The sequence below is a fragment of the Watersipora subatra genome, chromosome 2 (assembly GCF_963576615.1).
Source record: "Watersipora subatra chromosome 2, tzWatSuba1.1, whole genome shotgun sequence".
NCBI lineage: Eukaryota > Metazoa > Bryozoa > Gymnolaemata > Cheilostomatida > Watersiporidae > Watersipora > Watersipora subatra.
The window spans coordinates 6,753,973-6,769,252 of NC_088709.1; the positions used below are offsets into that span (position 1 = coordinate 6,753,973).

The 15,280-nt window shown below is 34.8% G+C and overlaps 1 protein-coding gene across 2 annotated transcripts; it reads right to left on the reverse strand.

Annotated features, from left to right (window-relative positions):
- Positions 1–95: 95 nt before the first annotated feature.
- LOC137387116 (uncharacterized) lies at positions 96–15,032 on the reverse strand. 2 transcript variants are annotated; one of them, XM_068073421.1, is made up of 8 exons: positions 14,742–15,032; positions 14,033–14,192; positions 13,524–13,601; positions 12,219–12,415; positions 9,397–9,567; positions 8,997–9,105; positions 747–1,448; positions 96–496 (listed from the first exon to the last, which is right to left on the reverse strand). In XM_068073421.1, the coding sequence occupies exons 5-8, from the start codon at positions 9,478–9,480 to the stop codon at positions 357–359; spliced, it is 1,035 nt and encodes a 344-aa protein (XP_067929522.1). In that variant the 5' UTR covers positions 9,481–9,567; positions 12,219–12,415; positions 13,524–13,601; positions 14,033–14,192; positions 14,742–15,032; the 3' UTR covers positions 96–356. The 2 variants fall into 2 exon arrangements, with proteins under 2 accessions (XP_067929522.1, XP_067929523.1); XM_068073422.1 differs by having other exon boundaries at positions 14,033–14,188; positions 14,738–15,032.
- Positions 15,033–15,280: the final 248 nt, after the last annotated feature.

The following is a 15,280-nucleotide window of genomic DNA, read 5'->3' on the forward strand; positions in this document are numbered from 1 at the left end:
GTTACAGGATGATTAATTGTGTACCAGTTAGTTGTAGAGCTTGTCACCGTCCAAATATTGATATGTCTGCTACAGAATTGATGATATAATTAATATAATTTATTGTATTTTTAAAAAGAGAACCCTATTTCATCATCAAATAGAAAGTAATGATATAAAACAACTAGGTTCAAGTTTACTACCAACTGACTAAAGTACAGCTGCCAGTTCCTATTTATATTAAACTTGTCAGGTAGTAGTAGTAGTAAGAATCTCAAAGCTAGCAGCAAATAGTTATTTTAATATTACTAGACCACATAATTAAAGATTGTATACAGCTTGACAGTTACTGTGAAGTTGTTCTCTTTTTAATTCCATCACTGACTCACCAGTTGATAATACAACACTGCTTTCTGATGTCTTCTTGGTACTATAAGTGTATCTCCTGTTACACACAAGTCAAGCACTTCAGAGGAACCTCTCTTCTCTGTATCCACCAGTTTACCAATATGATGACCTGTGAGAAGAGACAAATTACTCTGCTACATCCATCACAGCTACATCCATCACAATATAATAATAAAATAAAGTGTTTAGTCATGGAAGGTAAAGTCATGTGACAAGTTCTACCTGTTAAAGAGACCATTAGTAAGACTAGAGAAATATAATATAAGAATCCTATCAGTCAGTGAAGATCAAGTAGTGTAACAGGTTCTATAAATAGTATAATATTATATTACATAATAACAGTAGAACTTACTACATACCAGTGTCAGTGTGTAGTATGTGTATCTCTGTATGGTCTGAGATAACAGGTGTCACCAATATATACTTCTTCATATAACAGGCTACTCCACCAGGTTCATTCACAGCAGTAGAAGTCCACATCACCTCCCCTGTTTCTATATTCACTTTAAACACTGTTGATGTGTCACATGAAGATACCACAACTGAATCATGGTCAAGAGCACAGAGAGTCATTGTATCCCATCCACCAACTTGTGGACAAGTTATGTATTTAATAACCTGTCTATCTAGTGAAGAGACTGTGAAACGTTTGTTAGACCTATCAGGGACTACTACGTTCTCTCCAGTAACAACAAGTTTGTTAACATAAGCAGACTTAACAGAATAAGCCCAACTAGTGATTAGTGTACCATTCATATCAGTTACAACAACCTTTCCTGGAGCTAGGATATATAACTTGTCATTACATTCACAGAGTCCATGGATACGCTTCACATCTTCTATGAATAATAAAGAAGTAACTGAACTGTCAGACTCATCTATCTTATACTCAATTGACTCTGCACCACCTACATATGTGAATCCATCATGTTGACAGACTGTAAAGCACTGTCCTACATTTTCCACTACTTTCTTAAATTTAAGGGATGTCGGAGGAAGAGGCTGGCTGACAGGTATAACGGCAGCATCTACCATATTCAACTCTATTTCTCTCGCTTCAGCTGTATAAAAATATAAAAACAGATGAACAGAAACCAATAGTATAATATAGTCACATATATTATTCAACTTGAATTTTAACATGACTGTTCTGAAAATGTGAACAGAGTAAAGTTCACTATGGGCTCCTGATTCAGATACCTTCTGATTCAGATCTGGCACAGATCTGAATACTAACATCATAATATTAGTAAACTACTAGTTGTTCTATACTTGAGGAGCAACTCTGGTTATTTGTTTTTAATACCATCCTTTAAGGTTAAGTTTGATCTCTAAGGTGACAAGTAATGTGATCTTAGTATACAAGTCAAAAATATATTTTCTAAGTGGACTCTTTAATATGTATAGGTGAAGTTTATCTACCAATCAATTTTAATAAAATGAAAATAAACTAGTAAAATTATGTATATCTATAGTGTTTAAAACTTGTTCTAAACACAAGCATTTCTCACATTATATTCAACTGCTGAGGCAAGTTTCTAATAATAAAAGTGTATCAATCTCAAAGTCACAAATAATAAAAGTGAGTCATGGTTGGACTTGGAGTTATTTGTTTTAGGATGTATAGGTGAGGGTTTCCAATATACTGGATATTTACCACCGTTAATTTCATCCAACAACTGTGGTAAAAACTCAGCTAAAATAACTAAAATATTAGAGAATGTTTTCAAATCAAAGTATTCTAATTGACACTATGTTGTGAGAGTTCACTAACAAGTGAAGGATGGTAATACAATAAGACACTTATGTAAGATTCGCACATTGATTACACAGAATATTGGTTCAATTTAGCACATAAAGAGATGTTGTAACAAAATAATTTTGCAGAGGTCTTTCAGCTCAATCACAAATTTGAGCCCTTCTAGTTTTTTTCCTTATAACCAAATATATATTGTTTATATTCATATTAAAGATGTATTAACACAATATTTTAATTGATTTTATTAGATAATATAGGTATTATTTTATCAATTGCAATTGTTTTTTTATGTTTGAAGTGATCTGACTGCCAGTATGTCTCGAATGTAAAATCGATAAAACTTGATCACGGTTAAGAATGCTCAGTTTTAAGCGGACGATGAATTCGTGACATATAAAGCAACGTGTGAGGAAAAAATCCACGAGCGATAAATATATGGTTTCTTCTTTGGCCAACTATTAGCACACAATTTTTATTAGGTCGTAAAACTGCTATCGCTTACAAACTAGTTGTCTGCGACCTTAAAGATTCTCGTTGTTAGAAAATTCACTATCGGCAGTTACACTTGCATAAGTTAGGCATTAACGCAAGTGAAAATGATCTTTCAAAAAGGGGGTGTGTTTTAGTGAATACATAAGCAAAACTTCAGGAACGGAATTAGTAACACTACAGAACCATCGTATATCATGGGGGAATTCACAGATTTACTGAATGACAATCTGCTTCAATCCAAATCTCCTTCAACTACTGAATCAGCACAATTTATTGAATAACAACATAATTACAACATGGCATCTAGTTTCAACAAAGATGCCACAGACTTCTTTGAGCAACAGGTGGTGAAAGATTGGGTCATTACAGCCTGGTTAGAGCTGACAGCCTTTTTGCTGCTGAGAATAATATGAGGTATAGTTATCTTTGTGTTTGAGTCTCTTCTATCTACTAAACTAAAGTAAAAAGAATAATTTTACTACCCATTCTAACAAACAACATAACTCAATTGATTGTAGTAAATCAACTCTTCATTTACTACTCTACATCTAGTTCTAATAAATTGTTAATTTCTTATTCCTTTGCTTAGCCATAATAAATTGCCATGTATAGTTGGGAGAGATGTAGTAACAAGTCTAGAGATTTGAGGTAAATAATAATAATGATTGTTTTTAGTATCAAATGATGTGTACGATATTTTTGGGCCCCACTTGGGTCTAAACAACCCGATTTCAACTTTAGCTAACTGAAAGCTTTAACTATAAGCTATAGAACTAGTTTAGATTTTCTCTGGTTGTTTAAACTAGTAAATTAGTTTAGTAATTAAAATTCATGCTCACTTCTCACTTGTAGAAAGTTGAGAAAAATTCATTGATCATTGCTCAGCCTTGAATCCCAGAAAAAAGTTTTCCATTAAAGGCTTGACCTACTTATGCTGTTGTTAAACATATGTTCATTTTGTAATTTCAATCTCAATCTAACTCCCAAATTGAAAGCTTACAGTAGATACATGTTAGAACAAAAACCAAGAATCAGTGGATTTAGTTTTCTATGAAAAAGCCTTGTAAAATACAGCATGCTTATATCTCATTTGTTTTATTGATACAAGATGTCTGTTTCTTCGCCTCTGGAGCTGAGGCGCAAGTGTTGAACCTACCATGCACTGGGATAGAGAGAGATGAATGTATGATGCACAAACCATGATAGTAGCATTCTGTTACTCAAATAGATCTCAAGTATGTTGCAGAAATTGGAAAGATTAAAGACCTTAGAACTATTCTAAACCGGATTCACCGAGAATGGCCCATTATAACTACCGACACTACCATGGTAAGTTTTGTAACTATATGGATTTGTGTTGCAACCGCTTTCACTGAAAGTTATATAAATTCCAGGCGACATTCAATAAGTTGTCAAACATCCTAAAAGTTTAATATTTTATTAGCACCCAAGTATCCAGATACGTGAGTGTGAAACCATCAAAACGACTGAAGAAAAAAAGATGTACAAGATGGTATGTTACGACAGAGGAAGTCATGCACCTACAAATCACTGGTATTTTGGACATACCAAAAGGACTTACAAGAGCAGAGTGGTAAACACCATCAACCTGTGTATACAACATAGTGAGAGCTACATATCCAAGAACCAAAGGTGACTAAGAATATCCAGATATAATACGTGCAGTGTTTGAGTTTACTGCAGTAGAGTAATTTTTCCCATTATATGAGCTGAAATTATGTGAGTTGCCATGAGTTGGATAGATGTTTTTAATGAAATTTTTTTTGCTGAGGTGAAATTTCTTGGCTTGTAAAAGCTATATAATAGAATAATAATGTTAAAGATAATGCAAAACATGATTTGCAGAAAATATTGAATAGATCATAGCCCCGTTGCCACCTAAGCCAAAAACTTGTCTGATAGATAGGTTTATGAAGTGTAATCAGAGCTGTATTGGCCAGTACTTTTTCAGAGCTCGACTTAATTCCAATGAACCCAATATTAAAAGCTACTTGTAGAATTCTACGCTTCAAAATGGGATAATGAAGGATTTCAAAGAGGAGCAGATTTAAAACCAAAGTAATTACATTTTGATGACAGCTTGGTAGGATTAAGAGTTTGAACTCCTAGACAGGTAAGAATTTTTAATTACTTAAAGCTTTTTATAACATCGGCCATCTTGAATGTTATAGTTAACGAAACAAATAGATATGGCCTTCAAGAACATGGCTATTCCTGAGAGCTGGTGGATGATAAAGATATTTGGCAAGTTTTTGGTTTAGTTTTGCTGATGGGTATTCTTAAAAGGCCTACTCTGTTATCTTATTATACCATCAATCATTTATTATTTACACCAATTTTTCGTAAAATGGTTTCAAGAAGCAGGTTTTTAATAAGTTTAAACAGTTTGCATTTTACTACCAATTCTGAAGATCCTGCTGGCAATGAATTGTTTAAGCTAGGAAACATATCTGCCATGACATGTGACCGATTATCTTCTGTTTTGCTCCCTGATCAATTTATATCCATAGATGAAAGCTTGCTGGGTTGGAAAGGACGGCCCAGCTTTAGGCAGTATATTCTATCTAAAAGATCTAGATTTGGAATAAAGTTATTCGCTCTCTGTAATACTGTCTCTGGCTATGTGCGCAAGTTGACTGTTTACACACGCCAGTGATGAGCGAGAGCAAGCTGGAGGCACTGGGAGAGGAGTCACCCACAACATTTGCAATTTTTTATTTTAGTTTCTTCAAATGCTTCATTGCTTTGTTTTGCTAGCTTTTGTACATTCATTTGCTGAAATATTATTATCTAATATATTGTATTTGTTGCACACTGGTGTTCCCACTGCCCTTTACGAGTACCCACCTAATCAAAAAGTTCAGTTCTCATATTTTTCTACAATAAAGCAGTCCGTGAATTGCTGTTTTTGTTCGTAAGACATGCTGCTTCTTGTCTTTGGCTGCTTAACCAAATGTGTAAATACAGGCTCACAACTCAATTCTTCTTTTACACAACCAGTCAAATTTTGCTGTAAACTGCAGCGAACACGAATCTGTGCTATGCGTTTATATGCAACATAGTTACATAAATCTATAGCTTCAAGAAATGCATAAAATTTGACAGCAAAAAATCAACTATATTTAGAACTCAGGTTGTAAAGTCTTCACAAGCTGGCTGAAGGAAAAAATCTGTCTGTAGAAAAATTCTCAGCTTTTCATTGCACATTCATTTATAGCTTTATGCCGATTTGCATGTAAGTTATAGAAACATTTCAGCGACCATGTCGGCATCCACCTTGCAATCTTCATTGAGGTCGCACAATGAGCATTTCAGAGGATGCACCCGCAATGCATCAGCGCTCATAACTCCACCTTCTACGCACTTAAGCGAATAATTTATTTTGCAAATTGTTGTAAACCCATGAATCCATGCAAGTATCATTTATGCGATATTGTCATATACATTTATTAGTTAGAAAAATGTAATTGATATCGGCTTATTAAAATAAAAATTCAGAGCTTCAACAAATTGGGACTTTTGCTGTAAAGTATTTGCAAGCTATCTACGTAAAAAGAATATCAATTGATAGAAAAATTTCTCAGCTTTCCTATGCATGTTAATTTATGTATCTACCACCATTTTGATGTACAGTAAGTTACTGCAGTTTTTATGCATTCATGTCGAAGGCTTCAGTCACCCTAGTAGTTGGCTCGGTATGCTGGAGATTTCCCGGCCATAAGCGCTCTGTAGCGAAAGGGTTAGAATCTCAGAATGAAAAGCTTGCTTTTTCCTGGATTTGAACTCTTGCAACCGCAAGTTTGTAAATTAATCATCTCACCACAAGTTGATAAAGGTTCTTACGATTCCATCGCTCTTACTATATACCGTATACCTTTTTCCCGATTGCGCACGCCAAACGAAGTATTAATTGATCCATTGCGCCCACGGGTTACGATGCCCCTGTTAAAAAATATTTTTCATCTACCTCTAATCCTAATGATTTTTCATCTTTGCCATATTAGGGCAAATTTGATTTCTGCCATATGATATGAACAAAAAACTTTCTCGGAATCAAAAAATGGCGATTGTTGTACTGATTATGAAGAAATAACAAAAAGTTTTATACACTATTTGCCGAAATACCTCCCACAACGCCAGAAAGAGATATGTTGCTCGCTATCTCAGCTCAGCGTTATCTGTTATGGTGAAACGGGTTTCACAAACAGATTAGTGATAAAATCTTAGTTACAAGTTTGAAGTTTTAGTAAAATACATACTAAAACTGTCTTCAAGTATGTGTTGAGTAAGCTAAATTCATATGAGTTAGTTTCAGTGTTTATGTTACACGTCTGCCTCAAAGATAAGAACTCTCCACACTATGCCCTGCATGTAGCACATTGTAATGTTACATTTTCTTGCAGATCATCACTACTAAATACACTAAAGTTATTGTAGGTATAACTATAGTTACTAAGGTTAACATATTGTTTTATTACTCGATATTAATGATTAAGATTTTGATGATTTTTACCATGTAATTACTATGGGTTTCTATGCCACTGTATACAATATTCTCGCCTTATAATGTCAATACTGAAACAAATTAAAATCATAGCATGGTATACTAAACAATTTTTCATTGTAATCGCAACAAAGCGGACTATATTTAGCCATTACTTGCTAATGATTTCACATTTACATTTAGATACCTCTACAGTTTTATTTTTGCTCCTAATTTGTTTCAACAAAATGCTTCTTTCATAATATGAAATTTAAAAATTACAGTTGTTTGAAAAAGTTTGAGAACCATTACAGTTGTTTTATTTTTTCTTTTAATTCATTTGAACTGCACAAAATTTTTTTTTTCTCATGATATGAAGTTCAAAAGTTAAAATGGTAAATGTTGTATACGTTAAATATCAACAAATTTTCTGTCCAAAGACTTTTTGTTACTCGAAAAATTCCGGGCTTTCACTTAGTATAGATATATCTATGGTTTGTCTTCATGAATATTGAATACTCACTTTTATTCTTTCCCTATGAAAAAGTCATTCAACAGCTCACCTTCTTACAATACAAGACATTGATCGCGGATCACAGGATTAACAGATTCACAGGATTAACAGTTTCACAAGATTAACAGGATTAACAAATTCACACGATTAACAGGATTAACAGATTTACCCAAAACTTTTCCACAATAAATTTAGCATGTTGAGCTATCATTTGGCCAAAAAGATAACAAGTCAGTTTTTCCTTTACTCAGCTTTTACTCGGAAATCACAGCATAAAATAGCGATTAACAATTTTTTTTATTCCCATGCAGTTTAGGATGGATGAAAAGAAAAATTGTAAACAGCGAACCAAACGTATTTCTGCTAATGAACCTCTTCAACACTTGACCTAAGATGTTTCTGACAATTATATTCTATATAAGAAAATGTTAGAGACGCTGATGCTGTTGGATGCTTATTACGAGTTTAGACTGTGATTTCTGAGTAAAAAATAAACTATCTGGTTCGCTTTGTGGCAAAATGATAACCTGATCTCCAAAATTACTGTAGCAAAGTGTTTTCGGTGGATCTGTTAACTCAGCGACCTGTGATCGATGCTTTTGTACAAATACCAAAGTGAGTCGTTATAAAGGTTCCCAGCAGAATGAACGGTAAAAATGTACACAATCCGTTATAAATGTTTTCTACAGGCAAATCACGAACTACACTAAGTTAGTGAGTAGTAAATAATATCAACTAATAAAATATATGCAGTGATATCTGTGGTCTGTGGAAATGTGTGCAACTGGCAACATTTGACTGCACTGATATCGTCGCTTCATCGAGCATCAAAAAACATACTGATTTACTTAAGATATCGCTGCCCGTGATGGATTTTTCTTAAAGTAGTAATAATCATAGATACAGTAATAATGAAGAGAAGCAATGATGTATTTTGACTCAAATCGTTTTGCTTATAAAAAATAAAGAACCGATTCAATTCAATTTGACAGTGAAGAGTTGATTCAGTTCAATTTTTACTACATAGATGGGTCGACTCAATCAAATTCTACAATAAATAAAATATACAAGAGAATTGATTCAATTCAATTAATTTGTGACAAAGCCTTAAGGCTTGCCCGAGCAAGCATATTAACTCAAGTACAGATCTCTCTTAAATACCAGGTATTTACCAGAGAAGCATGACATACTGTATTTGTACAACCGGATTGTCCTGTTGCTAATAGCCTAATAAAACTGCTAATCAACTAACAACATACTCAGTACTAGCAAGTTTACAGTAATATTACAGCTTTCATTTCTGATGAACTCTCAGACACTCTGTATATATATTACATTACCTAGAGTAGAGAGAGCTTTCTGATTGGTCAGTTTAAAGGAAGGCAGATCTTCATCGATAAACCTCTGGAGCTCTTTGGCTGTGGTAGCATAGCCCTCTACTATATCAACCTAAGCAGTAGACATATAATATGGTAGGTGAGGTACCAAATTCTAGAAGATAAACAGTCATGTTATCATGTATATAAGCTGAAAAAGACAAGCTAACAAAGCTGGCTGATTGGACCGGTCAAAAAGAAACTCCACTTTCTTAGCCAATTACCTAAGACACAGAACCAGAGCCACAAATAACAAAGTATCTAGTAGTGATATCAAATGTGAACACGATTATTGAACATCACATTCCATAAGCTATCTCCAAGCAAAAGGTTTACAAGTCAGTGGAAAAATAACTCCCGTTACCTGGTGAGCTTCTTTGAACCTGGCATCCTGTATGAGCAGTAGTGTGTTTATCTCTGTCATTCTGAGTCCAACCTCTCTCTCCATAAATTCTACCAGCTGCTTTTTCGACCTCCTTCTGTTCTCTAGTAGTTCTCTCTCCAGGTCATCATATTTTTTGCGTAACTCTGAAAGCTATAAATCTATACTGTTATATAAATCAATGCTCAACTTCTATCAACAATGACTCATGTATACAGAATGTATCCCTTGAAAATAAAATAATCCATTGCGCTAGATCCTACCCTTTGGTTACGCTGGTTGGCTAAAATATGTTTATTTCTCATCTTTGATTAAAAACATGAGCAATTGACCTTGAAATAACATTAGAAACAGCTACTAAAGCATACGAATCATGGCCAACCAGTTGATCATGTCTATATATCCTTAACTTACCTGACATACAGAGTATAGTTCACATCTATGATTGTAATATTATACTGGTTGTACATACACACAAAATGTGTTATCTTTAGAAGGATCAAAGAAGGTTACACATAATTATGTTATACAGAGATCCCTCGCTCTATCGCGGTTCACCTTTTGCGGCTTTGCGGATTTTTATTTTACAGTGCCTTGTGCTCTGAATACTGATTGGCTCAGGGGCTTTACTATTGTTGGGGGTCCTACCACACAAAGTTGTCGTCAGAATAGTCACTTTTAAAATCACTGTCGTCACTTTTAAAATCACTGTCGTCACTTTTAAAATCACTGTCACCTTTTTCAAGTTGGTAACCAAAACAACCTCTTTCTTCACATTCGTTATTTTAATACAAATATCCATTCTGGTGGCACTGGGTTGCGTTACAAACCTGAAACTTGCTCAGTTTGAACTTCTGCTAACCAAAAGCATGGCTCAACCAGCGACCTTCACAAACTTATTAGTGATGTTTGGGAGCGTTGCTGATTACTCCGCGAAGAGTGACAGCCGTCTTAGGTTTTTAGGGCTACATTTCTTGTACTGAAAATAGACCGAGATTGTCTTTAATAATCACTGTCAGTCACCGACTTGGAAACGGATTTGCTGTCAATGTCGTGGCATTACATTGCTGTTTACTTTAATTATTTGGCAGTCTATAAATGCTGGGCCAGATGCTTCAAACCAAAACTAGTGAAGTTTCAGTTGAACGTGTTGATTTTTGTACAAATAATAAGTTAGTAAAGGTACGGCTACACGTAAGAAATTTTTCGTTGGTTCTAACCGAAATCACGAAATGATTGAAACATACAGAATTATTCTGTGCTGCTAGAATCGTGCTAGTGAGCACGATTCCAGCAGCTTTTGCAATTAGTATAGTCCAAGAGACATATAATTACACACAATAAAAGTATAAGTGTAATTCAACATAGTACACACGATGCAACTGCTTAGATTGTGTTATTGTATGTATTTATTGTTTGGACGCTATAGCTACAAATTGTTTATTATTTAATTATACTTCCTTTTAAGCAGCAAAAGTTTTGTGGTAAAAAATGTTGCTATCTTTAGCGCAATCAAGTCGGTTGCATCGTATTTACTATGTTGAATTTTCTTAATATTTTTCTTGCGTGTCGCATTATGTTCTCGGACTACATATATCTTAAAATTTGCTAGAGTTGTGCTCGCTAACCAACAATAGCACAACTTAAACAGTTACATCGTGTGTTCTATGTTGAATTGCTTTCGTACTTTTATTGTGTGTCGCGATACATGTCTTGGACTATACTAATTGCTAAAGCTGCTAGAATCGTGCTCGCTAATAATTTGTTTAATCTGTTAAAAGCGTTTTGTCGACGAACTCAGGGGCATGCACAGGCTCAAATAATTCTGTGAATTTCGACCGATTAATTCTGCGTTTTTCGTGATTTCGGCCAGAACTCCGAACCAACGAAAAATTCGTTACGCGTAGCCGTACCTTTAGTAATCCTACTTACACAATCATCATCACCTACATTGATAAATGGTCGTCTCGTCTGTCACTTTTTAAATATCCCTGTCGTCGGGTCGTCAGAATCGTCACAAAACATGGGAGGACCCCCATTGTTTAGAAGCAAAGCCTTGATGCGGTACTGTATTGTTCTTTTCATTTGCTCACAGTTTTTATTTCTGTACATTCTGCCAAATTTACATTTTCAAATTTTCTCCATGGTAAAATCCACAAAGTCAAAAAAACATTCTGCACTGACAAATGGGCCTCTGGACGCGCCAAAGAGGCCGAGAAAAATTCTAACTATTGCGAAAAAGTTAACCTTCTGGACATTCTAAATGGCTTGGAAAGCTATGCGGCTGTACAGTGCCACTACGGAAGAAATGAATCTTCGAATATTTGAATAAATCGATTTTTCAAATAGCTCGAATCTTTGAACAATTATTTAATAATTTAATATTACCATATCAAAATTATTGGTCTTTAAACACATTTTGAGCTTTAAAACAGGTTTCGATTTTTAGTTTCAGTCTATATTACGGTGCATTGTAAAAATAAAACAAAAATAAAGCTGACTGCGTCCCGGATTTCACTTATAACGGGTTATTTTTATAACGCAACTCCGGCGAATGCTATACAGTGATCCCGCGATGAATGAGGGATCATTGTACAGCATTACTATTACAAGGCTAAATCTCCTTGCTACAAGACTTAATAAGCTAACATACAAGTAAACCTAGTTACGTTATTACCTAGCCACATGTTTAACAGTACATATATCTTCTTTACCGCTTCATTACCTGCTAAGGATTGTTAACTTCAAAAATAATGAAGAAGACTATTTCAGGCTACAAAACTATAAAGTACTCCAGTCTTTACCTGTTCATCTCTAGTACTATGAAGCTGTTTAATCAGTTTCTCTGTTTTCCTTTCATAGTCTGAGAGTACTTTAGTAGCATCCTTAAGTAGAACAGACAACTCCCCATCTTTAACCTAAGCCTCAACTTTCACCTCATCCCTCTTAACCTTCAGCAGTCTGATTAGTTCCTTTAGAGACATTGATTGATGAACCAATCCTAAATGTAGGTCAGAGGTTTTAGTAGCAAACAACAACTAATATTCAGTAGTAAATGAAAGGTCAGAGTACATGTGTTCTCTTTTTATAATGAACGAGGGGAGATAATTTCTGAACTATTTTTCATTGATTTTCATGATTGCTACACATGATGATAAAACATAGCAAAGAAGTTGACTATAGATGGCATACAGATGGCCCAAACTGAATTATATTAGTATACATTCACCAAATACAATCAGTAAACAATGACACCTACCTTCATCATATTCCTTAGTACCATCCATACATTCAGTAAACAATGACACCTACCTTTATCATATTCCTTGGTCCCATCCATACAATCAGTAAACAATAGCACCTACCTTCATCATATTCCTTGGTACATCCATACAATCAGTAAACAATGACACCTACCTTCATCATATTCCTTGGTACCATCCATATATTCAGTAAACAATGACACCTACCTTTATCATATTCCATGGTACCATCCATACAATCAGTAAACAATGACACCTATCTTCATCATATTCCTTGGTACCAGCCATACAATCAGTAAACAATGACACCTACCTTCATCATATTCCTTGGTACCATCCATACAATCAGTAAATAATGACACCTACCTTCATCATATTCCATGGTACCATCCATACAATCAGTAAACAATGACACCTACCTTCATCCCATTCATTGGTACCATCCATACAATCAGTAAACAATGACACCTACCTTCATCATATTCCTTGGTACCATCCATACAATCAGTAAATAATGACACCTCCCTTCATCACATTCCTTGGTACCATCCATACAATCAGTAAACAATGACACCTACCTTCATCATATTCCTTGGTACCATCCATACAATCAGTAAATAATGACACCTACCTTTATCATATTCCTTGGTACCATCCATACAATCAGTAAACAATGACACCTACCTTTATCATATTCCTTGGTACCATCTATACAATCAGTAAATAATGACATCTACCTTCATCACACTCTTTGGTACCGTCCATACATTCCACACAGAGAACTTTATAGCACGAAGAACACGCCATTATGATTGGTTTATCTTCGTGTCTTGTACATTTCCTTACATCATACATCCTTGCTTTCTGTTGATATTCCTCTATTGTAAGAAGCTCTTTGTGCTCAGGATAGAACTCTTCATGAGTCTAAAACCAAGCAGTATATACTCAAGTTTTCACTTGTGCAACGAACGTTTCCATTTTCTGCAAGAATCTATCATGGAAGGATAAAACCCTTAAAGATTTAAAAGTATGACCAACCGTTAAAATATCATAATCTCAAGTAATTACAACTAGTCACTTCCGACATTTGAGATTAGTTCCTTTAGACCAACAGATTTTGTACACCACCAAAATGGCTCCACCACCATTGGCTATTGGCTCCACCACCAAAAATAACGTATCAAATTATAGAGTTAAAAAATAAACATGAAAAAGTTGAAAATTTCAAGGAAACCTAAACCAAGAAAACAGCTCTGGGTGAAATTTGATCAAATAAAAAAATGAGGTTGAGTACCAGGGAGAGTTTTTGTCATATGAATATGTTAAACAAGGAAAACTGAGATAAGTTAATTCACCTCCATATGTTTAGTACAAATCTTTCTCTTACAGTCACAGCAATAGATAACAGCCAGTTCATTGGCTTCTCCTTTCTGTGCACAAACATCACAGTTGTGTAAGTTGTCTTCCCTTTTTACGGCATATGGAAGTCTTGCTATTGTCACATCAAAAACCTCTCTATAATAGTAATATATTCAACAGCTCGTGAGATACAAACATTCCGAACATGATATGTAATGTTAGTTAGTAATATTTTTGAACTTTGGTGCCATCCGCTTTAAAGCCTGCAAGTTCATCAATTTGCTTTAACAGATTAATTTAAATTAAGGCTTTCAATATGCAAGTAGAGTTTTAGAATGGATTTGAGGAGTCTACTACAAGTACTTCAGTGTTAGTACTACAGGTTGAGTAGACAGAGTGAGCTGATTGGTAGAGCAGTTGGTTTCTATATTGAGAGTCCTGAATTAAAATCTAGTCAATAGCAGATTAAGTGAAAAGCTTTTAGGAAGCTCGTAACCAATATACATACCAAACTTAATTGCACGACTAGTGTATAGAGTTCAATTTGGAACAGTGCATATTTTCCACATGAAAATTTAAAGTAGTAAGTAAAAGCTACTAAGTTTGTGGTTAAACAATTATGTACATTCTTGAAAGAGTAGCATAGGGAGGAGCAGTGTAGAAATTTAGCCAGCAGAATACATCTACACATTTTATAAAACTCACTTGCATTTTCCACATCGAACTATCCTATTTGCGTCAAAGTCTCCAACCAAGCATGGATAACAGTGGATATGTTGACATGGGAGTGTCCTTGGATCAACCAGCTGATCACCTTCAATCATGCAATACCCGCACTCTACTGACTTATTGGAAATATCTACTGCTTTTGCCATTGCCTATAATGAATCAAAAATACAATTGCATGTATACGCTATCTCTATATTATCTATATGCCCTGCATAGAGCAGTAATGTATAGCTGAATTTCTTACACATTGGTTAGAAGCTGAAAATGTGAAACGAAGTCGTACCGACCAAATAAGTATAAATTTATTAACAATTTTGAGCTAGTTGAACAGGTGATAACTACCAGGCCTGCCAACCCAAGAGCGGGGCAGTGCTTGAGATTTGGTTTTGGGGCAATTGATGTATCAATGATAGTATATATAAAATTGTGGAAATTGGGGCAAAAATATCATGCATTTCTCACTCATTTTCATTTTTTCTTTGGTAGAATTGCGTGAGAGTTGGCAGACCTGGTAA